This window comes from Leucoraja erinacea, chromosome 28, assembly GCF_028641065.1.
Source record: "Leucoraja erinacea ecotype New England chromosome 28, Leri_hhj_1, whole genome shotgun sequence".
Taxonomy (NCBI): Eukaryota; Metazoa; Chordata; class Chondrichthyes; order Rajiformes; family Rajidae; genus Leucoraja; species Leucoraja erinaceus.
The window spans coordinates 31623107-31648323 of NC_073404.1; the positions used below are offsets into that span (position 1 = coordinate 31623107).

Sequence of the window (25217 nt, forward strand, 5' to 3'; positions counted from 1 at the left end):
AATAAACTATCTTAATTTGGAATATTTGCTCAACCAATTCCACGTCAGATACAGGAAGTTGATGCCAGTCTAGAATAGGAAGACATCTTCCACCTCAGGGATCCAGGAATATATCTGATAACTCCAACTGCAGCAGCTTCATCTTTATAATGAACACACTGATTCATCATCCGTTAATCAAAACAGGTATGAAAATCCCACTGGAAGTCTTAATACTCCTCACAACAGATGGCAAAGGTTCTACCATTGCAAGCACAAGTAATCTGAATTAGCCCAATAAAACGATGAGCAGTGGCATTTACTGATGCAGCCTCTGGATTGTTAACAGCTCAAACAAATTGGAAAAGTTGCTGAAAACTTGGATTGTGTAAAATTTACTTTTAGTTTTAGAGACACAGCATGGAAACAGGCCCTTCGGCCCATCAAGTCCACACCGACCAGCGATCCCTGCACATAAACACAAGCCTACACGCACTAAGGACAATTTACACTTATACCAAGCATACAAACTCAAGCCAATTAATCTACAAACCTGCACGTCTTTGGAGTGTGGGAGGAAACCGAAGATCTGGGAGAAAAGCCACGTGTGTGGAGTGTGGGAACCAATGCTGCAGTGGGTTTAACGGGAGTGCATGGAATGGGGACCTAGTGAGATCACAACCATCACATTGCAAGCAGCATTTTGGTGGGGTGGGTGGGGCATTAACTAGTATATGGTTCATGACATTTTAAATATGAAGTACAGACCAACAGCAACCCATCAATTTCTGACTACTGAGAGCTATTTTCTCCCTACAATTCATAGGATACTCAACTTACATAAGCATTTTATGTTGTTAACATGGTTTGAGCCAACTGTATGGTGCTACTTCTTTGAAGCCAAGGGCCTTGCTACATTTACACCTGGAATCAACTCTTGCCTTCAACAGCAGCCAAATGAATTGAAAAACGCTGCAGACGTTGATGATCTTAAATATATACAGAAGACGTTGGAAACATTCAGCAAGTCAGGCGGCATCGGTGAAAGGATGATGAGTCATAGTCTCCAAGTTTGTGGATGACACGAAGCTGGGGGGCAGTGTTAGCTGTGAGGAGGGTGCTAGGAGGCTGCAAGGTGACTTGGATAGGCTGGGTGAGTGGGCAAATGCATGGCAGATGCAGTACAATGTGGATAAATGTGAGGTTATCCACTTTGGTGGCAAAAACAGGAAAGTAGACTATTATCTAAATGGTGGCCGATAAGGAAAAGGGAGATGCAACGAGACCTGGGTGTCATGGTACACCAGTCATTGAAAGTAGGCATGCAGGTGCAGCAGGCAGTGAAGAAAGCGAATGGTATGTTAGCATTCATAGCAAAAGGATTTGAGTATAGGAGCAGGGAGGTTCTACTGCAGTTGTACAGGGTCTCGGTGAGACCACACCTGGAGTATTGCGTACAGTTTTGGTCTCCAAATCTGAGGAAAGACATTCTTGCCATAGAGGGAGTACAGAGAAGGTTCACCAGACTGATTCCTGGGATGTCAGGGCTTTCATATGAAGAAAGACTGGATAGACTTGGCTTGTACTCGCTAGAATTCAGAAGATTGAGGGGGGATCTTATAGAAACTTACACAATTCTTAAGGGGTTGGACAGGCTAGATGCAGGAAGATTGTTCCTGAATTTGGGGAAGTTACTAATTACTAATAATTACTAATAATACCTTGCACATTCTCAACCAATTCATTGATCCAGTCTCTCTGACTTGAAACATTGACAGTCTCTCTTTCCGCAGATGCTGCCCGACCTGTTTAGCATTTCTAGCATTTCCTGTTTTAAATTCAGCAGTAAACGTGTTAAGCAATTCCACACTCGTTAATCTAAAATTATTGACACCAAGTCGAGCACCACTGCTGACCTGACGGGAAACATCAGCTAACAGCACGGAATGGAAAGTGAACTGTGAACCTGTCCGATTACCAATTCATTGAGGCATCAGGGAAACGCATCACAAGCTACACATCGCATCTGCTGTCATCTGTTCTTCCTCCAAATAAATCATGGGGAATTATAACTCGAGGGATTAAAAGCAAGAACAAGCAATATCTGCATTTATCCCCAGGGTCTGCTTTCCAGTCCCTGACCTTTCCAAATGCCAGAGAAATGTCATCATTAAAGCAGCATGCCACTTTGCAAAGCTGGAGTGTGATAGATGAATGTACCTCCATCAGGCTCCTCGTCCTAACTTCTTTCCCAACACCCCTTCAGTTTACAATGTTCTCCAGCCCAGCTTGATTTAAGGCAATGGAAGCTCTTATGGGGAAATGAAAGGGCAGATTTTAAAAGTATTCCGTCTCTGCCATGGTGTACAGACCTACAGACTAGCGGCTGCAATACAAGTACATGGTGTTGGTTACAATGCACGGTGGTGCAGCGGTAAAGTTGCTGCCTCACAGCGCCACAGACCTGGGATCGATCCTGACACTGAGTGCTGTCTGTACCGAGTTTGTGCGTTCTCCCCTTGACCTGCGTGGGTCCTCCCACACTCCAAAGACGTACAGGTTTGTAGGTTAATTGGCTTCGTAAAATTGTAAATTGTCAATTGTCCCTAGTATGTAGGATAGTGTGCGGGGATCGTAAGATAGCACGGACTCGATGGGCCGAAGGACCTGTTTCCGTGCTGTATCTCTAAACTGAACTAAAACTAATGAAGGGTGGAAAATGTATTTTACATCTCACGACACAAACCCTAGAGCATCAGTTGTACATTTGTGGCATTGTGTTGTGGGGGTGAAGCTTCCCTGCCATAATGGACCATGGCAGGCGGGTAGGGTCACGGGAGGTCAGCGTTGGGGGCGGGCAGGGTCACGGGAGGTCGTTGGGGGCGGGCAGGGTCAGCGTGGGGGCGGGAGGGTCAGCGTTGGGGCGGGCAGGGTCACGGGAGGTCAGCGTTGGGGCGGGCAGGGTCACGGGAGGTCAGCGTTGGGGGCAGGGCAGGGTCACGGGAGGTCAGCGTTGGGGGCGGGTAGGGTCACGGGTGGGCAGGGTCACGGGAGGTCAGCGTTGGGGGCGGGCAGGGTCACGGGAGGTCAGCGTTGGGGGCGGGCAGGGGTCACGGGAGGTCAGCGTTGGGGGCGGGCAGGGTCACGGGCGGTCAGGGTCCCGTTCCGGCCTTCTCCCCATATCACCTATAAAGCATCCAGAGAACCTGCCTCCACCGCCCTCTGAGGAAGAGAATTTCGCAGACTCACCACTCACTGTGAGAAAAAGCGTTTCCTCGTCTCCGTTCTAAATGGCTTACTCCTTATTCTTAAACTGTGGCCCCTGGTTCTGGACTCCCCCAACATCGGGAACATGTTTCCAGCCTCTAGCGTGTCCAAGCCCTTAACAATCTTAGTTGTTTGACCCAAACGTTTGGCCCATATCCTTCTACAATTATCCTATCCATGTACACAGTCCCAAGAGAATAAAGTGGAGGACAAGGGCAAGGCTGCTTTCTCAAAGGGAGATGAGGGAATGCTGTGTGCTCGGTTTCACAGAGACATGGCTCAACCCCAGCTCCCCAAACTCAGCCATCCAGCCCGAAGGATGAACAGAATGTAGGCAACAGGGAATGGGAATAGCGGCGGTGTCTGCCTCATGGTCAACTCTTCGTGGTGCTTAGATGTATCAGTCCTGTCCAACTCCTGCTCTCCGCACCTGGAGCATCTAGGATTGAAGCTTTAGAGGAATGTCACAAGTGTTATCGCCCCATTTTTATTTGGCAGGTATTCGACATGTTATTGATCTTCATTTAGCACAGACCAACAAACCTTTAAATGGATCAAAGAACTGCTCCACAATGCATTCAAAGATCTCAAAAATATTTCCCCTAACAAACTAGCATTTAAGACAATCTGGTGAATTGATGTCAGAAAATCATTAAGAAAAGTGAAATATGACATACAAAATATGAATTGTCTTTTAAATGTTGATGAGCCCTATTCAACATGCTCTGCTTTTAATTTTTGTGCTGTTTTACCCATTTCAAAGATCTTTCAAAGAGGCAGCCAGTTGATTTCAATAGAGATCAGAGGCAGCACGCCCAGAAAGATACTGTTGGGAACTAACAGGAAACCATGAACTGCAGCGACCAACATATATTGTCCACTATGGGAACCGTCAAGGCCCAGCCGGTTTCTTCAGGAACTAAACCTGGAAATATTATCAGCGACACCTTCTCTCAGCGCTGTATCTCTAAAGTCTAAAAGATCAAGGCCCATTTGCCCTCTCAAGTCAAGGAAGCAGATCCAAGGTGGTGACGGGGACTCGTGGCTAACACTTACCTTTCAAACATCACTGAACTAGAAAAGTCTGAACCATACTACAGAAACTCCCTCTGGCAGGTTGGTCATGAGGCAGTGTAGAAAAGCTACCTCCACATGCAACTTTGAAACTATGTTAAATATAATTCAATGGATGCATTGTTATTTATATAAAGTAAAAGACTGATATTTTCATTCAATTTATAACGCATGCCAATGTTACAAATGTTAATAAATTAAACAGATGGATTGAATATGGCAAGACTGCAAATGAAAAGTGCACATATCATGCCTTTTTTGAAAAAGCAAATTAAATGGAAGATGGAAATTTGATTAGAGACAAAATGCTGGAGTAACTCAGTGGGTCAGGCAATATCTCTCTGGAGAAGGACACAAAATGCTGAGTAAATCAGCAGGACAGGCAGTATCTCTCTGGAGAAAATGGGTAGGTGACGTTTCAGGTCAGGACCCCAGAGTGTCACAACCCGAAACGTCACCTATCCATTTGCCTTTCTATTACATGAAAGATTGATCGCTGGCCTGACAAGCAAGCTCAGTTTGGAAGCCAGTCTCACTGCTGCATACACCCACAACTGGACAACACCCAGATGGAACAACATTCTCAACACTCACTGCCTTTCCTCACATAGAATGCAACTGTTAGAAACAGGAGTCACAATCGTTGTACACTCAGGTAAGAGTTGGTACCTTTGGGACTTTGATGAAAGAGACAAAAGTTTACATTTCACGGCTAATCAGCAGAAGAGTTCACCCCCTTTCCTGCATCTAGACGATGCAGAGATGGACTAATTGCTGCAGCTCAGCCAACAAGAGGCACTGCAGTAATATCCTTGGCTCAAACACTGTCACGCCACTTCATTCATCAAATACAAAAAAAAACCTTTTAACCAAGAATGCAGAAATGAATAATTTAAATCCACACGTCAGATCAGTTCATTTCAACAAGAGTGGAACAACATTCAGCAGTATTTCTCCACGTCGCTGTTGACTTGATGTGTGAGTGGTTTAAGCATCCCTTTGTCTGGGTTTGTTGTCTGGGCAGGTGCTTTGCAAAATGTGAGAAGGTTTATCACCACAACCAATCAGTTAAGAGGGCAAGTAATTTGCTGACATTAACATTGCTGGACTGGCCTCACCACCTCCAGAGTGATGGTACTGAGACATGCTCTGGCACAATATCACACACATAATACACAGGAATACCACACCCATGTGGTACAGAGTTACCGCGTGGAAACGGGCCATATGCCCCACTGAGTCCGCACCAACCAACAATCACAGACACTAGTTCTGTCCACACCTGGGACAATTTACAGAAATCAATTAACCTACAAACCCGCACATCTTTGGAGTGTGGGAGGAAACCACAGCACCCAGAAAAAAACCCACGCCGTTTCATGGAGAGCGTACAAACTATGTACAAACTGCACCCATAGTCAGGATGGAACCGGGGTCTCTGGCGCTGTGAGGCAGCAACTCTACCGCTGCATCACCTTGCCGCCCGAACAAAATGTACAAAACACTTTGAAAGCTCACAGCAGTGGGAGGGTTCAGAATGTCTGCAATTTCATGCTGTCTTGGGCAGAGTTGTCCCCAAACCAACCTGTGCTGCATCACAACAGTATGGTCCATCTATAGAAGTTTGTAAGATTCACTGGAGACATGCCGAATATCCTTAATCTCCTCAGGAACTACAGATGTTGGTGCGCCCTCTTAGGCCAAGATGCATCCCGTCAGAATACTTTCAGAGAGAATCCTTGTGGAAGGTAAATACACTTTGGATAGCAGGCACCTTCCTGATCACCACACCTGTGTGACCGGACCAGCTTAGATATGTGGTGATATTAATGCCAAGGAACTTAATTCTACCAACCACGTCTGTCGATGAGGTCAGGGTTATGTTCATCCCTAGCTTGTTCTTGGTCAACAACCAACTCTCTTGTCTTGCTGAAGCTAACACTAAATTATCATCCTGACATCATGACACAAGTTTCTCAGTCTTTTACCCGTCACTGGGTTGTTGTTGGCCCAGCCAAAAACAATGAACTCAAAGATTTACTCCAGCAGTTAATGTCTATCCTCGGTGTAAACCAGCATCTGCAGTTCATTCCTACACAACTTAATGATTGAGTTGACCACACAGACATAAGGAATGGATTGGACAAGCCACAGTGAAATTCTTTGCTTCCATTCCCAATGTATACGAATAGCGGCCACCTACGGCACTGACAAAGTTACAAAGTCTCCCCCTCCCCCCCCCCCCCCCACCCCCCAGCAGCCCCCCCACGCCAGATCCCCATTGTCCAAAATTACCATAACCTGTGCCCTTTGGGATCACTGATAACGTTTAATAAAGCTGGTGAGGCAGCATCTATGATGTGAAGAAGGGTCTCGTGCCGAAACATCACCCATTCCTTCGCTCCATAGATGCTGCCTCACCCGCTGAATTTCCCCAGATCCCGCACCGGCTCCAACAACAGCCCAGGGCCTGGGTGGCAGAAATTAAGTTAAAAGGAACCGTGAAGGCGTTTGTAAAATAGAAGGAAACTTACCCGTGGAGTCATTGTGTCGCTGGTAGGAGGCCAGGCAAGTAAAGGCGAGAAAAAAGATGGCAATCAGAAAATCTGGAAAGGTCCCATCTGCGCACGCGCAGCTGGTTATGATGTGCACGGGAACCGTCCCCGAACTGCGCAGGCGGCAAGTGGGGGTGCTGTTTTAAGTAGTTTTAAGTTTTAAATGGCAATAACTTGTAAAATATACCATCAATCTTGTTTCATTTACATCACAGGACAATGGTGAGTAAGGTGGGCAAAAAACTGTAGCACTATTGTGTACCGTTTTTGCGCAAATATAGGTACAACCTACAAACAAATATAGAAACAAGATGATAGTTGTAGTAATATTTAGATGATAAGTTTTCGATCAAGTTGAGTGCAATTCATTGCAGCACAAGAGCACAGAAACAAGCTCTGCTACAGGAAGAGGTTGAGCAGGCTAGGGATCTATTCCTTGGCACACAGGAAGATGAGAGGTGATCTTATAGAGGTAAAATTATGAGAGGAATAGATCGAGCAGACACAGAGTCTCATGTCTAGAGTAGGGAATCGAGGACCAGAGGGCATAGATTTAAGGTGAGGGGGAAAGATTTAAAAGCAACCAGGGGGTAACTTTTTTACACAAATTGTGGTGGGTGTATGGCACGAGCTGCTAGATGAGATAGTAGAGGCAGGGACTATCACAATGTTTAAGAAACATTTAGACAAGTAGATGGATAGGGTAGGTTTAAAGGGATTTGGGCCAAACGCAGGCAGGTGGGACATGTTGGACGGTGTAGGCAAGTTGAGCTGAAGGGCCTGTTCCCACACTGTATCACTCTATGGTTCAATGAGACTGTAAAGGCTGCTGGTTCTCTGTTCAGTTCCCGAGTTCCTCTCAGGCATAGGAAAGGGGCAGTGGTAAATTTTCACTCATCCAGTTGAACACATCTGCCATCTTGAGACAGTTCACAGTTATTGCATCCCAATTTGTCTTTATCTCCAATCTTTTGTATTATTCCCTGATTGTACCGTCATACCAGAACATCAACTGAAATAAAAATGGAAAATCCACAATTTTGATGTGAATACATAAATGAGTCGGCATAACCTCCACATACATTGCTTGAAAATAGCATCATTTGTAGAAAGAAGGAACTGCAAATGCTGATTTACAAAGACACAGAGTGCTGGAGTAACTCAGCGGGTCAGGCAGCATCTATGGAGAACATGGATAGGTGACGATTCAGGCCAAGACCCTTCTTCAGTTTTAAATTTGTTAAAATGTTAGTTCGTTGTGCAGGCTTGAAGGGCCGAATGGCCTACTGCTGCACCTATTGTCTATTGTCTAAATGTTATTCATTAACTTTTCTGCCTGACATTCAGGAGCAGAATGTCAAAGAAATATTCAATTCCAAAAAAATATTGAGTTAAAATGAGCCCCGTTTACATTACGATAACAAACTTCTAAATCACAGCAGGAAGAGTTTTGGTACAGCTTGATATGAAACGTGTAAAGTTAGTGTCCAGAGTGAGTGTTAATAACACTCTCCGTAGATATGACTCGAAAGCATTCTGTGAAGTAAATTAAAGAGCAAATTAACACTCAGAAACTCGGCCACGCACACACCATTTTCTTTTCAGACTGAAGAAGGGCTTCGGCCCGAAACGTCGCCTATTTCCTTCGCTCCATAGATGCTGCTGCACCGGCTGAGTTTCTCCAGCATTTTTGTGTACCTTCATCCTTCATTCATTCACAGGTACACATGTTCTATATCACAGACAGCAGACCTGTTACTGTAGACAGACACTCCTCAGCGGGTCAGCAGTATATCTGGAGAACATTTTCTCCACCATCCACATTCATTAATTATAGCATCTCTTTTCAATGTGACCTACAGAACAAGAAATACTCTGGGGCACTTGTGTCAAGGTAGGGCACAGCTATTGTTTACACTACCATTGTGTGACAATTGCACCAAAAGCAACGAGAAGATGGCATTTTACCACAAACTAGACTGACCTGCCCATTTTACACGGTGCGTAGAAAAGTACAACACAGAACAGGCCCTTCGGCCCACAATGTATGTACTGACCATGATCCCAAACTAATTAAACCCATCAGTCTGCACATGCTCCATATCTCTCCATTGGCTACCTGTTCATGTGTCTGTATAAATGCCCCTTAAATGCCACTGTCTTATCCACTTCCGCCACGACCCCCGACAGTGTGTTCCAGGATCCACCACTCTCTGCATCAACAAACTTGCCTCACACATCTCTTTGAAACGTTCCTCCTCTCGTCATAAACCTGTGCCCTCTAGTGTGTAATATTTCCATTCTTGGAGAACGACTCCATCTACCCTATTTATGACTTTCATATTATATACGCTTTATAACATTGCCTCTCCTTGTAGCTAATATATTGCAATCTAGGCAACATCCTGGTGAATCTCGCCTGCCGCCCCCCCCCCCCCCCCCTGCCCCCCCCATAGCCTGCACCCTCCCCATAGCCTGCACCCTCCCCCCCATAGCCTGCCCCCCCCCATAGCCTGAACCCCCCATAGCCTCACCCCTCCCATAGCACCCCTCCCATAGCCCTCCCCCTCACCCCATAGCCTGCATCCCCCCCCCATAGCTTGCACCCCTCCCATAGCCTGAACCCCCCATAGCCCGCACATCGTTCCTCTAATCTGCAACCAGAACTGCACAAAATACTCTGAATGAGCCCTCACCAAAGTCTTATCCAACATGACTTCCCAGCTTCTATGCCCCGTGCCCTTAACTCTGAAGGCATGCCACACGGTTAGTCTAACACGGCATGGACATCTAACCTCTTCTTGCTTCCCATTGATGACCGCACAAGTCTTCTCATCCTCTGATTCTTGCTTCTATCTTGATCCTTCACATCCTTCTATTGTGTTCCTCACTCACACCTTAGTATAAAGGCAATCATCACAGTCACTCAGTCACTCACAACACCGCAAGCTCGGAAACACTGAGCAACTGGTCACGTGGATATTGTTCAGGCTTTCTCCGCTACTATGTACGTTTCACCCAATCTAATACATGCAACAAACGGCAAGAATCTATGTATCTCCTTTAACATTCCACTATGTAATCAGAATACCTCTACTCCTCCAAGAAGCTGTTATCAGGCAACTGAATCATCCTACCACAACCAGAGAGCAGTGCTGCACTACTATCTACCTCTGATGTCCCTCGAACTATCCATGACCAGACTTTGCTGGCTTTACTTTGCACTAAACGTTACTCACTTATCATGTATCTATTTACTGTAAATGGATTGATTGTAATCAATAATGTATAGTCTATCCGCTGAGTGGATAGCACACAACAAAAAGCTTTTCATTGTACCTCGGTACATGTGACATAAACTCAACTGAAGTTGCAAAGCTTTTTGTTTAAAAGGTCTAAGTATTGAACAGTGGTTTCAAAATTACGTGCTAGAAAGTGGCATCACTTTGGCCCAATCATAAAAACATGTTCTGGTTTCCTCCCTGACGTATAGCTTAGTTGCTGCATACACACTGTTTTCCAAGTGCTCATTACTGAAGCATTAACTGCACAGCTGTCATAAGCTGCAATAGAAACTGGTCCCATTTCTCCCAAACTCCAGCTCAATTGGAAATTAACCTCTGCACGTAACGATACATCAAGAAACAATCAACGACATTGCACAAAGAAGAACAGCATTAATCACAAGAAGCCAGCGTGGGTGAAAAGTGAACATACTAGTAATGTTCATTATTTAAATGGCATCCGAATAATAAAATGACCAACATTTACACGCTCCAGACACATTTTAAAAACCCAATCTAAATGATTCACAGGCATTGAGGTGATACACAGCACATTGCTCTGGCGTTCTAGACTTGAACGCTCACTTTGATCCCTGCCGCACCGCAACCAGTGGAACAACAGCAACATGAATCTTACTTCCGGAGGTGATCGTGTTCTTTTAGGAATAGTTCTGTTCTTCTGTTGTTAACTCCCGATCCACTTTTGTAAGATCTGAGGTGAAAATAGAAAGACTTTATTGTATTTTGTTATGGTCACCGGACATCAATCAACCACTAGAGAGCAGGTTCCTTCGCTCCACAGATGCTGCTGCACCTGCTCAGTTTCCTCTCCAGCACTTTTGTCTACCTTCGAATTTCCAGCATCTGCAGTTCCTTCTTAACCACTAGAGAGCAGTCCTAAACTCCTAGAAGATGCTGGAGCAACTCAGCGGGTCAGGCAGTATCTTTGGAGAACATGGATAGGTGACGTTTCGCAGAGTGCTGGAGTAACTCAGCGGGTCAGGCAGCATCTCTGGAGAACTCAGCGGGTCAGGCACCATCTCTGGAGAGAAGGAACAGGGGACGTTTCGGGTCGAGACCCTGCTTTAGACTGATCTACTATCCTGAACTACTATCTTCCTCATTGGAGACCCTCGGACTATCTTTGATCGGACTTTACTGGACTTTATCTTGTGCTAAATGTTATTGATGTTATTCCCTTGATCATGTATCTATACACTGTGGACGGCTCGATTGTAATCGTCCACTTTAGTCCACTGTTAACACGCAACAAAAGGTTTTCACTGTACCTTGATACATGACAATAAACTAAACTAAAACTACCAGTGTAAATATCAGTCTGAAGAAGGGACTCGACCTGAAACGTCACCTATTACTTCAATCCAGAGATGCTGCCCGTCCCGCTGAGTTACTCCAGCATTTTGTGTCTATCTGCAGTTCCTTCCTAAATAACAAGAATATTACTTCATCCAAAGATATGCATTGTCACATCTTGTAAATATTTACATGCCAAACAATTCTACTTCTCAATTTAGTTAAATTACTACGCATCTTTGAATTTTTTAATCTGCTAGCACAAATATAAAGAAGCAAAGGTAAAATTCCTACTTTCGATTGAGGTTTTAAATAAATATCTTGATGCTGAAAAGTACAGCACCTGACAGTGGTTGGGCCTCAGCATAGGTGAGCAACTTTGGTGAGATTCATTGCACTAATTAATTTTAAGATCAATTTAAAACAAAACAAAATCATCAAAACAAAAGACATGTATTGAAGCAGCCGACTTCCATGCTTGCTAAATGATTTTGATCTCAACTAGCACCATCCTACCAACAAATAGAGAGTAGTCCTGAGCTACCATCTACCTCAGTGGAGACCCTCGGGCTATCTTCAAATCAGACTTTAATGGACTTTATTGTGCACTAAATGTTATTCTCTTATCATGTAACTGTACGCTGTAAATGGCTCGATTGTAAGCGCATATTGTCTTTCCGCTGACTGGTTAGCACGCAACAAAAGCTTTAAGCTGTACCTCGGTACACGTGACAATAAACTAAACCAGTGTGAAACACAAAAAGTATCCTTTTGATCAATACATTTTTCAAATAGCATTCAATCACAATATTAGTTTGAATCCATCAAGCTTCTATTAATACCACGGTTTGGCGGCGTATGAAACAAATACAAAGTTTGAAAACTATTACAAGAAATGGCCACGGTGAACAACAATTGGTCACTTACTCAATATCTTTCCGAACGGATCCCAACAAGTCTTCTCGTTCTCGGATTGCAATAAAGTTTGCTTTGGTTTTATTAAATTCATGTGTATAATCCTGCAAAGAAAATAAAAGTATGAAACTGTTAGAGCAATCTAAGTAGCTGTATGTTCTTTTGCAGCATAACTTCTACAAGAGAGCACGTCAACCTTAGGAATTGGAAGATCCACGTTATTTTGCAAGCCCTAGAAAACCTCCTGCATCAAGGCCCTTCTTCCAATACAATATGCTGCACTCAGCAGCTTCTGACAGTGAATATGGCAGCTTGTAAGTTATTAGTTACGTGAGCATTGATACCCCGTATTGGGTTTCGACAACAATGAAGTGACTCATCTTTGGCATTGCCTGTCCCTGCCCTCACATCCTGGATATTGTCAACACATGCTTGAAGCTGCCTCGATTACACCAGATGCCCCTGAACTACAGCTCTTTCACCCGAGCTTGATGAATATCTGACACCAGCCCTTCCTTGTCTGTCAGTGGTTCAATAACACTGCAGCTGAGAGGTGCCTATCCCATATACATTTGGTTTAGTTTAGTTTAGAGATACGGCGTGGAAACAGGCCCCTAGGCCCACCGAGTCCATGTCAACCAGCAATCACCCTGCACACTAACACTATCCGACACACTAGGGACAAACCTGCACGTCTTTGGAGTGTGGGAGGAAACCAGAGCACCCGGAGAAAACCCACGCAGGTCACAGGGAGAACGTACAAACTCCGTACAGACAACACCAGCAATCAGGATCAAACCCGGGTCTCAGCCCCAGGTCAACCCGCTGCACCACCGTGGCTATCCATTTAGGACGCTGACTATTTTGTGTGCTCGTTAATAAACTACATGGTCATCAGGTCATAAGTGAAAGGAGCAGAATTAGGCCATTCGGCCCATCAAGTCTACTCCACCATTCAATCGTGGCTGATCTATCTATCTCTCCCTCCTAACCCCATTCTCCTGCCTTCTCCCCATAAGGCCTGACACCCGTACTAATCAAGATTCTATCTATCTCTGCCTTAAATATATCCATTGACTTGGCGTCAACAGCCGTCTGTGGCAAAAAATTCCAGATTCACCACCCTCTGACATAGCTACAGGTGTGAATAAATGGTAGACAGTATTGGGCTGAAACCCTTTGGAAGAGCTGGCTCTGCCAAACTGTACTGCTGCACTAAGATAATAAATGATCTACTTGCACCAAACATATATTCCAATGTGACAGGAGAAAAGATCAACAGACAGGGGCAGTATTATTAAATAGAGACTGTAATGATTAGGTAATGAAATACTCTATGTACATATCACGTCACAGACATATAACTATCAACATCATTTCACATGTACTTCCAGAAAAAGGAGATGTGATAAGTCAAAATGGATGCCTACTCATCTTTAGGCTTTAGAGATACAGCACGGAAACAGGCCCTTCGGCCCACCGAGCCTGCGCCGGCCAGCGATCGCCCTGTACACTAGCAATGTCCTACATACCGGGGACAATTCGCTATTTACCGAAGCCAACTAACCTAAAACCTGATGTGGGAGGAAACAGGAGCCCTGGAGAAAACCCACGCAGGTCATGGGTGAATGTACAAACTCTGTACAGACAGCAATAATTTTGGCCAAAGTATATAGTTCTTAACCGGACTATATGATTCTTTTTGAATCATAAAATTCAAGAAGGGAGGCAGAGGATGGGATTGGGGTGGGGGAGGGTGAGGGGGAGAGTTGATTGTAATGTGCAGAGAATAAAGTCAGATTAAGTAGGATTAGTGTAGATGGGCGGATGGTGGCCAGTGGGACCTCGATGGGCCGAATAGGCTTTGTCCATGCTGTCTCTCTGACTCAATGATTAACTTTGCAAACACAGGAGTCATTCTGACTGCCAAATCTTCTAAATCTTTGTATAATTATTAATTGAATTGCAGATACCATAACTAAATATGACTATCTTTCCCAATGAGGCATCAAAATCTGTGATATTTTAGTTGGAGTTGTCATCCTATTAAATTGAATTTATAATGAAGAGACAGCCCAAAGTTTTACAAAAGAACAAGGCAGATTATTTTCAACTTTATATTAATTGTTGCCACCATATTCACCAACAATCCCTAATTAAAAAACAAAGCGATCACTTCCAGGGAAGCTTTTACTCAACAGCTTTCAATCACCTAATGCTGAGGTTGACAATCGACATGCAATCTACAATCGGGTGATAAATCTCTCCGGCAATTTATCTTCATTTGCATTTCACGATGATCTGATATTTCAGCATTATAACCGCACTTTCAGTCTTGATAATTAGCAAATATTTAATGAAAATTGATGATTTCTGCCACCACTTTCCCTTCATTTTGTTCTGAATTTCATTCAGAAGCTTTTATCAATGTTACCATTTATGCAATTTCATTGAAAGTGATGCAATATTTTTTAAAATAAGCTTTCATTAAATGAACTGCAGAGCCTAGGGACACAAACAACTGCAGATGATGGCATCTTGAACAAAACACCAAGTGCTGGAAGAACTCTGTAGGTCAGGCAGCATCTGTGGAGGTAATGGGAACGCTTCTTCAGACTGGCTGGGCAAACACAGGTTGAAGGTGAGAAGGGGATAGTCTGCAGATGAGGTGTGAGGCATGTTTTATTTTACAGAGCGGTGGAGACCTGGAACACAATGCTAGGAAGATGGTAGATGCTATGATAGAGGCATTCTAATGGCAAGTAGATATAGCCATGAACAAGCAGGAAATAGATGGATGCAGGCCACATACACGTGATTGTAAACCAGCATGTGACAGAGGGGTGGGGGTTGGGTGACAGAGGGGTGGGGGTTGGGTGAGAGTGGTGGGGGTTGGGTGACAGGGGCGGGGGGTTGGGTGAGAGAGGGTGGGGGTTGGGTGACAGAGGGGTGGGGGTTGGGTGAGAGGGGTGGGGGTTGGGTGACAGAGGGGTGGGGGTTGGGTGACAGAGGGGTGGGGGTTGGGTGACAGGGGCGGGGGTTGGGTGAGAGAGGGTGGGGGTTGGGTGACAGAGGGGTGGGGGTTGGGTGAGAGAGGGGTGGGGGTTGGGTGACAGAGGGGTGGGGGTTGGGTGACAGAGGGGTGGGGGTTGGGTGACAGAGGGTGGGGGTTGGGTGACAGAGGGGTGGGGGTTGGGTGAGAGAGGGGTGGGGGTTGGGGTGAGAGGGGTGGGGTTGGGTGAGAGGGGTGGGGGTTTGGGTGAGAGGGGTGGGGGTTGGGTGACAGAGGGGTGGGGTTTGGTTGGGTGACAGAGGGGGGTTGGGTTGGGTGAGAGGGGTGGGGGTTGGGTGACAGAGGGGGTGGGGGTTGGGTGACAGAGAGGGGGGGTTGGGGGTGGGGGTTGGGTGAGAGGGGTGGGGGTTGGGTGAGGGTGGGGGTTGGGTGACAGAGGGGTGGGGTGACAGAGGGGGGGGGGGGTTGGGTGACAGAGGGGTGGGGGTTGGGTGACAGAGGGGTGGGGGTTGGGTGACAGAGGGATGGGGTTGGGGAGAGGGTGGGGGGTGGGTGAGGGGGTGGGGGTTGGGGGGTTGGGTGACAGAGGGGTGGGGGTTGGGTGACAGAGGGGTGGGGGTTGGGTGAGAGAGGGTGGGGGTTGGGTGACAGAGGGGTGGGGGTTGGGTGACAGAGGGGTGGGGGTTGGGTGACAGAGGGGTGGGGGTTGGGTGACAGAGGGGTGGGGGTTGGGTGACAGAGGGGTGGGGGTTGGGTGACAGAGGGGTGGGGGTTGTATCATCATGTTCTCCTAGCTAGCTCAGAGACACAAGACTGTATTATGGGGAGGAGGTGTCAGAGACACAAGACTGTATTATGGGGAGGAGGTGTAGGCATGATAGACAGCACCTTACCTGTAGGATGTCCCTGTGCCGCTGTAGTGTGTGCATGAGTGCTGCGTTCAATGACGTCACTCCTGGTGTTGACGTGTATTCTGCCATTTTGTCATTGACTCCTGTGAGCTACAAACAATAAACAAACGTTGAAACGTGTACACAAAATGAACAAGGCTCATAGTGCAGCACTTTGTCAACATATCATTTTCAATATTTACTTTCATCTTCCTCTTTTTTATAATCATTTAAAATACAGCGCTCCCCCTGCAGCTGAGAATATGGACAGGCTGTGTTTCTTAGACCAAAGGGTACTGGTACACACATGTTCATTGCTGTTGGTGTCGATGGCAGGATCGTCTCCTCAAAGCCATTAAACTGGTTAAGGGTCTGGCCACCTAATGTATTGAATGATTTTTAAAAATAGAACATAGAAAGTTAAATCACAAGATCACGCCTCTTCAGCCCACCATGTTTGTGCTGAGAATATGGCCAAGATAAACTAATCTCATCGGCCTGTACCTGATCCATATCCCTCCATAGCCAAGTGTCTATCTAAAAGCATCTTAAACGCCACCACCACCCCTGGCATCGTGTGCCAGGCACTAGTCACCCTGTGTAAAAAACTTGCCCAGTACATCTTCCTTAAACTTTGCCCCTGTCACCGTAATAATCGTTTTGTAATAATAAAAACTCAAAAAATGTGAAGATGTGGTTTTTTAAATGATTCGAGGCGTTAGTGCGTTATACTGGCACGTATCGTAATAACAAAAGCACCGTAATGAGCAATATTCTTCCAACCTCCCTGCCAATGTCAGGTTAGTTTAGAGTTACAGCGCGGAAACAGGCCCTTCGGCCCACCGAGTCCACAATGACCTGCGATCCCCGCACATTAACACAATGCCTACACACACACTAGGGACAATTTACACTTATACCAAGCATACAAACCCAAGCCAATTAACCTACAAGCCTGCATGTCTTGGTAGGAATCCGATGATCTCGGAGAAAACTCATGCAGGTCACAGGGAGAAAGTACAAACTTTGTTCAGGCAGCACCCGTAGCCAGGATCGAACCCGGGTCTCTGGCGCTGTGATCGTTATAAGGCACCAACTCCACTCCTGCGTCACCGTGTAAATAGATCTGGATGCTACTGCACTCTACATAACTAGATGCAAGTGCGACCTTTCACTGTGGCTGTTTTGATAGTGCGGCGAGCTGCCAGTGAAACACCCATCAGTGCATCACATGATGAATGAGACGGAGCCAGCTCCTTGTGGCCAGATCAATGTTGTCCATGGTCACTGAAACCACATGTAGGGCACAATGATACAGACTCTATGATTCCTCTCACCTTCAGCAACTCTACACTAACTCAATGGATTGTAGCACAACTAAATGAACATTCAAATGAACACTACCCTACAGCATCAGTCTGCCTCACATGGCGGTCTTCATATCATGCAATCAGAACCGTCCTCAAGACCAAACTAGCCATAAAACCAGGCTGGATTCTCAAAACGTAGCAGGCTGCATTTGCAAAATCACAGGTTGTCTGGTGAAAACGCACACCTCCAGATTCAAGGGACGGTTTCTTCCCGGTTGTTATCAGGCAACTGAACCATCCTACCACAACCAGAGAGCCGTCCTGAACTACTGTCTACCTCATTGGAGACCCTCGGACTATCTTCGATGGACTTTACCTTGCACTAAACGTTATTCCCCTTATCCTGTATCTGTACACTGTAGACGGCTCGATCATGTGTTGTCTTTCCACTGACTGCTTAGCACACAACAAAAAGATTTTCCCTGTACCTCGGTACATGTGACAATAAACTAAACAAAAAAATTAAAGTACACCAAAGAGATAGAGAAATGATGTCCATCAGCGTGTCGAGCATCTTATGACAGTATTCACAGCAGAACATTTTTATTTCAGTAATTAAATCAGATCACATGCTCACTGGTCTACTTACTGCATGTAGAAAACTCCATGCACAGACTGTGCACAAGATCTTTTGAGGTAAGATGGCACCACACAAATACAAATTCTCACAGGTTAAATTATTTAAATGGGCTGATTTTCAGATATGAAATATATAATTAAGTTATCTTCTCTGTGCTTACAGCAATACTGAAGTGCGTTCAGATGGGGGGTCCTGATGCAATCCAGGACCGGTGTATTTGGGGCAATGGATGGGGAACACCAGGGAGCATAAATGATACAATCTCTACAGCCCAGCATTTTCACAAGTTTGTGAAACCTTCTGACCCCATGCTTTATCTTTTGTAATTATTTATTTGGATCATTACAACTCTACAAGAAAGCTTTGACCTTTTTTATTGAACAAACTAATAGATTAAGATTGAGGGGTGACCTTTTAACACAGGGGGTGGTGGGTGTATGGAACAAGCTGCCAGAGGAGGTAGTTGAGGCTGGGACTATCCCAAAGGTTAGGCAGGTACATGGATAGGACAGGTTTGGAGGGATATGGACCAAACGTGGGCAGGTGTGACAAGTGTAGCTGGGACATGTTGGCCGGTGTGGGCAAGTTGGGTCGAAGGGCCAACAAGATATTGTGAGAGCTACCAGACCACACCAAGTAATTTTAAACGACTGATAATGCACTACTCTCACGTCCTCTGGCCCTGCTTTTCACAGCAGCATGTACAGAATCAATATACCAGCCAAATTACATTGGATGAAATCAATTCCAGTCATTTACAGCAGTGTTATCTCCAGGCATGATCCACAGCAAAATTCCCCGTCATCTTAGTTAGACTGGGGATAGTGGTTTCATTTCATACACAAAACAAATAGGAGGGTGTGGAGACACAACAAACTGCAGATGGTGGCATCTTGAGGAAAACACAAAGTGCTGGAGGAACTCAGCGGGTCAGGCAGCATCTGTGGAGGGAATGGACAGATGGTTCAGGTTCCCTCTTCAGACTGATGGGATTGAGGGGGCATGAAGGGGGGGGGGGGGGGGGGGGGGGGGTGGATGAGAGGTGGGGGCGGGACAAGGCCTGGCAAGGTGGGTACAGGTGGGGGAGGGGTAATTGGCAGATGGGTGGAATGTGTCAAAGGCTGTTGATAAAAGGTTGTCAAATAAGGAGAGGAGTGAAATGTAAAACTGGAGAGAGGTGATTTGGATGGAAGGGGATGGGGAGAGGGAAAAGAGGGTATAAAATGATTAGACATGTGTCAGAGGTTATGGGGAGAAGGCAGGAGAATGGGGTTAAGAGGGAGAGATAGATCAGCCATGATTGAATGGCGGAGTAGACTTGATGGGCTTGATGGGCTGAATGGCCTAATTCTACTCCTATCACTTATGAACTTAAAAAGAAATGGTTTAGGTGTAATACTGTCAGGTGTACTGAGATACAGGGGAAAAGCATTGTATTGCATGCTATCCAATCAGATAATACTATGCATAAATACAATCAACCCAAACTCCAGTACAATGGGTAGAGTAAAGGGGAAGATACAGAGTGCAGAATATAGTTCTCAGCAACGCAGCACAGCAGTTCAACAGACAAAGTCCAATGTCCACAATGGGGTAGAGGTGAATCGGACCGTACCCTAGCTTATGGAAGGACCGTTCAGATAACAGAGGGGAAAAAGCTGATCCTGAGTTTGGTGGTGCACGCTGTCAAGCTTCTGCACCTTCTGCCGGACAGGAGTGGGGTGGGGGGGGGGGGGGGGCGGGAGGACTGGGGGGTGGGACCAGCATTTGATTATGTTTGGCTGCTTTCCCCAAGGCAGCGTGAAGTGTAGATGGAGTCAGTGGTGGGGAGTGTGGTCTGTGTGATGGACTGGGCTACATCTACAATGGTGGGGAGTGTGGTGTGTGTGGTGGGACTGGGCTACATCTACAATGGTGGGGAGTGTGGTCTGTGTGATGGACTGGGCCACATCTACAGTGGTGGGGAGTGTGGTCTGTGTGATGGACTGGGCTACATCTACAATGGTGGGGAGTGTGGTCTGTGTGATGGACTGGGCTACATCTACAATGGTGGGGAGTGTGGTCTGTGTGATGGACTGGGCTACATCTACAATGGTGGGGAGTGTGGTCTGTGTGATGGACTGGGCCACATCTACAATGGTGGGGAGTGTGGTTTGTGTGATGGACTGGGCCACATCTACAATCTCCGCTATGAGAGGCTCAGGGATGGGAGATGAGCGTGCACAGGAGGGAAAAGAGCAGGATGCAGGTTGGAGATACGTGCGCTAGGGTGGGGGCAGGAACTGTGTGAGCTTCTTGTTTATACAATGGTGCACAAGGAATACAATTAGATTTGTATTTCTGCAATGCTTTGACACTCCAGAGGATGTGGAGCAACACAGCTGCACAGTCCACAGTGCAGTTACATGGCTTGTCATCTTAATTACTGGCAATCAGTTTAGTTTATTGTCACGGGTACAGTGAAAAGCATTTGTTGTGTGGTAACCAGTCAGCGGAAAGACAATGCATGATTACAATTGAGCGTTACGCTAAGGGAAAACGTTTAGAAGAAAACGCAAGAAAAAGCCAGTTAAGTTAAATCAAAGATAGTCTGATGGCCACCAATGAGGTAGATAGTAGTTCAGGACCGCTCTCTGCTTGTGGTAGGATGATTCAGTTGCCTGATAACAGCCGGGAAGAAACTGTCCCTGAATCTGTAGGTGTGCGTTTGTTTTCACGCTTCTGTACCTCTTGCCCGATGGGAGAGGGGAGAAGAGGGAGTGGCCGGGGTGAGACTGGTCCTTGATGATGCTGCTGGCCTTGCGGAGTCAACGTGAGGTGTAGATGGAGTCAAGAGGAGTTAGGTTTGTGTGATGGTCGGGACTGCATCCACAATTCGCTGCAATCATTTGTGGGATTATATGGATACTGTGCAACAATAAAGAACTACACTTGGTCAATACTTTCATTATTTGAACAAATGTTGGCATGATATCCCTGGTCTAACTATTGAAAGATTTGTGAGCCATTTCAGATTTTTGAAATTGAAATAAGACCCCAGAATTTAGGATTGACAATGGTCACATGCTGTAACTTGGGAGACAAAAGAGACTGTAGATGTTGAAATATGGAGCAAGGAACGATCTCCTGGAGGACGTCAGTGGGCTGAGCAGCACCAGTGGATGGGAAGGAACGGGCGGCATTTCGGGTCGAAACCTTGCACCAGCCCTGATCTTGCACGGCTCACTGAGTTCCTGTAGCAAGTTGCTTATTGTTTGATGTGGTGCATCTTAATGGTGCAAGTTGGCAGGCATTAATGTGCAGGTTGAAAACATGTGAAGCAGCAGTGGAATGATTAGTTTAGTTTAGGTTTTTTGGTCACGAGTACCGAGGTACAATGAAAAGCTTTTTTTCTTGCAAAATGAAGACTGCTGCAAGAATGTTGAATATTACATAAAAATCTTCATTTCTGTTGCAGCAGATCATGTGGTTTGAGGTGTAGAAACGGGGTCAAGGAAAGAGCGTTCACCAATCTTGTTTGTGGACTCAATGTTTAAGAAGGAACTGCAGATGTTGGAAAAATCAAAGGTAGACAAAAATGCCGGAGAAACTCAGCGGGTGAGGCAGCTTCTATGGAGCGAAGGATAGGTGACGTTTCGGAAGGAGACCCAGATGTTGGAAAAATCTGAAGGTGGACAAAAATGCCGGAGAAACTCAGGGGGGTGAGGCAGGGGGGGGGAGGGGGGGGGGGGTGACGTTTCGGGGGGAGGGGGGTCTAATGTGGGGGGGGGGGGGGGGGGGGGGGGGGGGGGCGGGAAGAAGAAAGTAAGAGGCCTGAGAGGAAACCATGTGTGGACTTGGTAAGAAAAAGGGTATAGAAACAAGAGATGAAAAATCAAAGCAGTAAACGAGAATGGGAGTGAAGTTAACGGCAACTAGAGGACAGCAGAAGCTTCAGAACAGGTGGAAGGACAAACACAAGGTGGCATGATTCAGGCACAGCCTGGAGCTCAGGGTATTAGCTGGTGGCTGATTGGGAAACATTATTGTAACAAACACTATCATAGCAATAACTGTGGTAGCTCCAATTTCACCTTGGCTAATAGTTGTTCAATTTCCACAGCCATCGTATCAAACATCCTATCTTGACTCGATCCATTAAGAAGCGGCGTTGTATCAGAGCTAGAAAATTGGAAAGAAAAGGACAATAAACCAGCAGAATAATGTTGACCATATAACGATTGATTTGCACCACAATTACATATAATTATTGTTTTTCTGTGCAAGTACATAATTTGACTAAAAAACATAAATATATGAATAGCCAAAATCACCTGTTTAATGTCCATCTTGGGTCAAAGCTTCTTTTATCGATTTTAAAGCTGTTTTGCATTGAATGCATATTTTAAGGATATTAAATGAAACATTTAATGTTAATTATATCAAATAATTTTTCTGGTTTTTAACATTAATATCCTATCATCAACTTTATATTTATTGTGATGAATGGCTGAATTAAGCAAAAATGAATGTCATGTATTTGGTCCAGAAATATAAAGAGTAAGGCTAGAGGTTCTGGTAAAGAGGCCCGCTTGAACATTTCAAAATAATCAAACAACATATACATATTCTTTGGCAGCCCAGCCGTAGCCAATTGGATACTTGCCAAGAAATTAATAATTATTTTCAACTTATGCTGCTAAAAATAAGGAACAGCTTCAAAATAGTCAGACGTTTTGTAAGCCGGGCTTGAAACAGGACAATGGGGACACGAGGAACTGCAGATGCTGGGATCTGGAACAAAAAAACTAATTGCTGGAAGAACTCAGTAAATCAGGCAGCATCTGTGGAGGGAAATAAGCAGTCTTTGTTTCAGGTCGAGATTCTTCATCTGGTCTGAAGAAAGAGAGGAGACATAGCCAGCAAAAAGATGCAACGAGATGGAGAGGGGCAAGAGCAGGCATGTGATAGGTGGATATGGATGAGGTTGGATTAATTAGTAGCTCCTCACCTATCACTTAAGACAGACACAAAGTGCAGGAGTAACTCATCGGGTCAGGCAGCATATCTGCAGGAAAGGAATAGGTGATGTTTCAACTCACACTGAAGGAGGGTCTCGACCCGAAAAGTCTCCTATCCCTTATCTACAGAGATGCTGCCTGACCCGCTGAATTACTCCAGCACTCTGAAAACTCACCTATCAATGATCTCCAGAGATGCTGCCTGACCCGCTGAGTTACTCTAGCACTGTGAAAACTAAAGGGTCTGCCCCATTTGGGCAGGTGGCGCGCAAGGATTTTGAGAATCCCAAAATGGTTGCAGTTGGTGGCAGTTATGGAGCACAATGGTGGCTCCAATGGTTCAGAGAGGCTGCAAATTAAAACTTGGGCATCTTTGTCGTGAATCTTGTTGGTACCTAAAGTCCAATGTTCAAAACTCCTACTTCCTTTGTCTGACTGATTTATACACATAATGTGTAATACAAGAACACTTCAGTTCAGCTGAAGTTGTATCATTAAAAACAAATAAACATCAGTAGGGAAAAAAATACTTTTCCACTATCTCTTGGTTTTCTTATAACAACTTTCGATTTACAGCAATAGAAATGTATCAAACCTTAAACTTATATTCTGGTTCTCTGGTAGAACAATGTTAAACTTTAACAGTTGTATCATTTCAGAACATCCATCATAAGGTCATCAGTGATAAGAGCAGAATTTGGCCATTCAGCTCTTCAAGCCTACTCCACCATTCAATCAAGGCTGATCTATCTGTCTCTCTCAACCCCATTCTCCTGCCTTCTCCCCATAACTGCTGACCCCCGTACTAATCAAGAATCTATCGCTGCCTTAAAAATATCCATTGGCCTCCACAGCCTTATGTGGCAATGAATTCCACAGATTCACACCATTTGACTAAAGTAATTCCTATCTCCTTCCTAAAGAAACGTTCTTTAATTCTGAGGCTGTGACCTCTAGTCCTAGACTCTCCCACTAGTGGAAACATCCTCTCCACATCTACTCTATCCAGGCCTTTCACTATTCGGTAAACTCCAGCGAGTACAGGCCCAGTGCAGTCAAAGCTCATCCTACATTAACCCACATATTCCTGGGATCGTAAACCTCCTCTGGACCCTCTCCAGAACCAGCATATCCTTCCTCAGATATGGGGCCCAAAATTGCTCACAATATTACAACGAATTGCTTAAAATACAATATTTGCAATTGCTCACAGTTGCAAATATCTCAGTAGTCAGAGAACAAAGATAGTGTGAAGGTTGAGGGAAGGAGAGTCAAGTGATATAGACTGCAGCGTAGTACCTATACCTGTCGCGGCGGCCATCTCGTATTGCCGTTCCACTGTAACTTGTGCACAGCTTGCTGAACGAAACCAACTTCAAATCCAGTTCATTTTCCAGCTGTCGAGCCTGTTTCCGTAGGTCTACATGTGGAAACAAAGCAATGACGAGCAACTTTACAAACTATACTAAATAAACATGAAGTTGAATTTTGCTTTCAGAAATCCATGTTCCCCCAAAATTCCCTCATTGATTATAGAGTGATACAGGGTGGAAACAGGCCCTTCGGCCCAATTTGCCCACACCAGACAACATGTCCCAGCTACATTAGTCCCACCTGCCCACGTTTGTTCCAAATCCCTCCAAACCTGCCCTATCCATGGATCCGTCTAACTGTTTCTTAAATGTTGGGATAGTCCCAGCCTCAACTACCTCCTCTGGCAATCACCCACCACCCTTTGTGTGAAAATGTTACCTCTCAGATTATAGCAGTGTTGAGTGAATCCAATCTTCTTTGCAGTTGATTAATCACATATAACGAACATGCAGATCTCACATTTATGCTCTCTCTACTGATTGCTTCTAACATTCCTCAACCAATTGCAGTTACCCACCTGGTTCTAAAGGATTGCAGGGGTTTGCTTTCATTATGAGGTTCAGCTTTCCAACAAAGTAGCATGCCCCACACTAGTTCACAAC

The 25217-nt window shown here is 45.3% G+C and overlaps 1 protein-coding gene across 6 annotated transcripts in view; it reads right to left on the minus strand.

Moving 5' to 3' along the window:
* The window catches only part of gosr1 (golgi SNAP receptor complex member 1), a 53613-nt gene extending 28934 nt beyond the window's left edge, over window positions 1-24679 (minus strand). For 5 of the 6 annotated variants that reach the window (XM_055658186.1, XM_055658187.1, XM_055658183.1 and 2 more), the window contains exons 1-5: window positions 24541-24679; window positions 22315-22402; window positions 16295-16402; window positions 12401-12492; window positions 10797-10871 (exon numbers count right to left, since the gene is read on the minus strand). In XM_055658186.1, coding sequence (XP_055514161.1) covers window positions 10797-10871; window positions 12401-12492; window positions 16295-16402; window positions 22315-22359 — 320 coding nt within the window. In that variant the 5' untranslated portion in view covers window positions 22360-22402; window positions 24541-24679. The remainder of the gene's footprint in view (window positions 1-10796; window positions 10872-12400; window positions 12493-16294; window positions 16403-22314; window positions 22403-24540) is intronic. The other variant, XM_055658185.1, reaches the window with a different exon arrangement.
* Window positions 24680-25217: the final 538 nt, after the last annotated feature.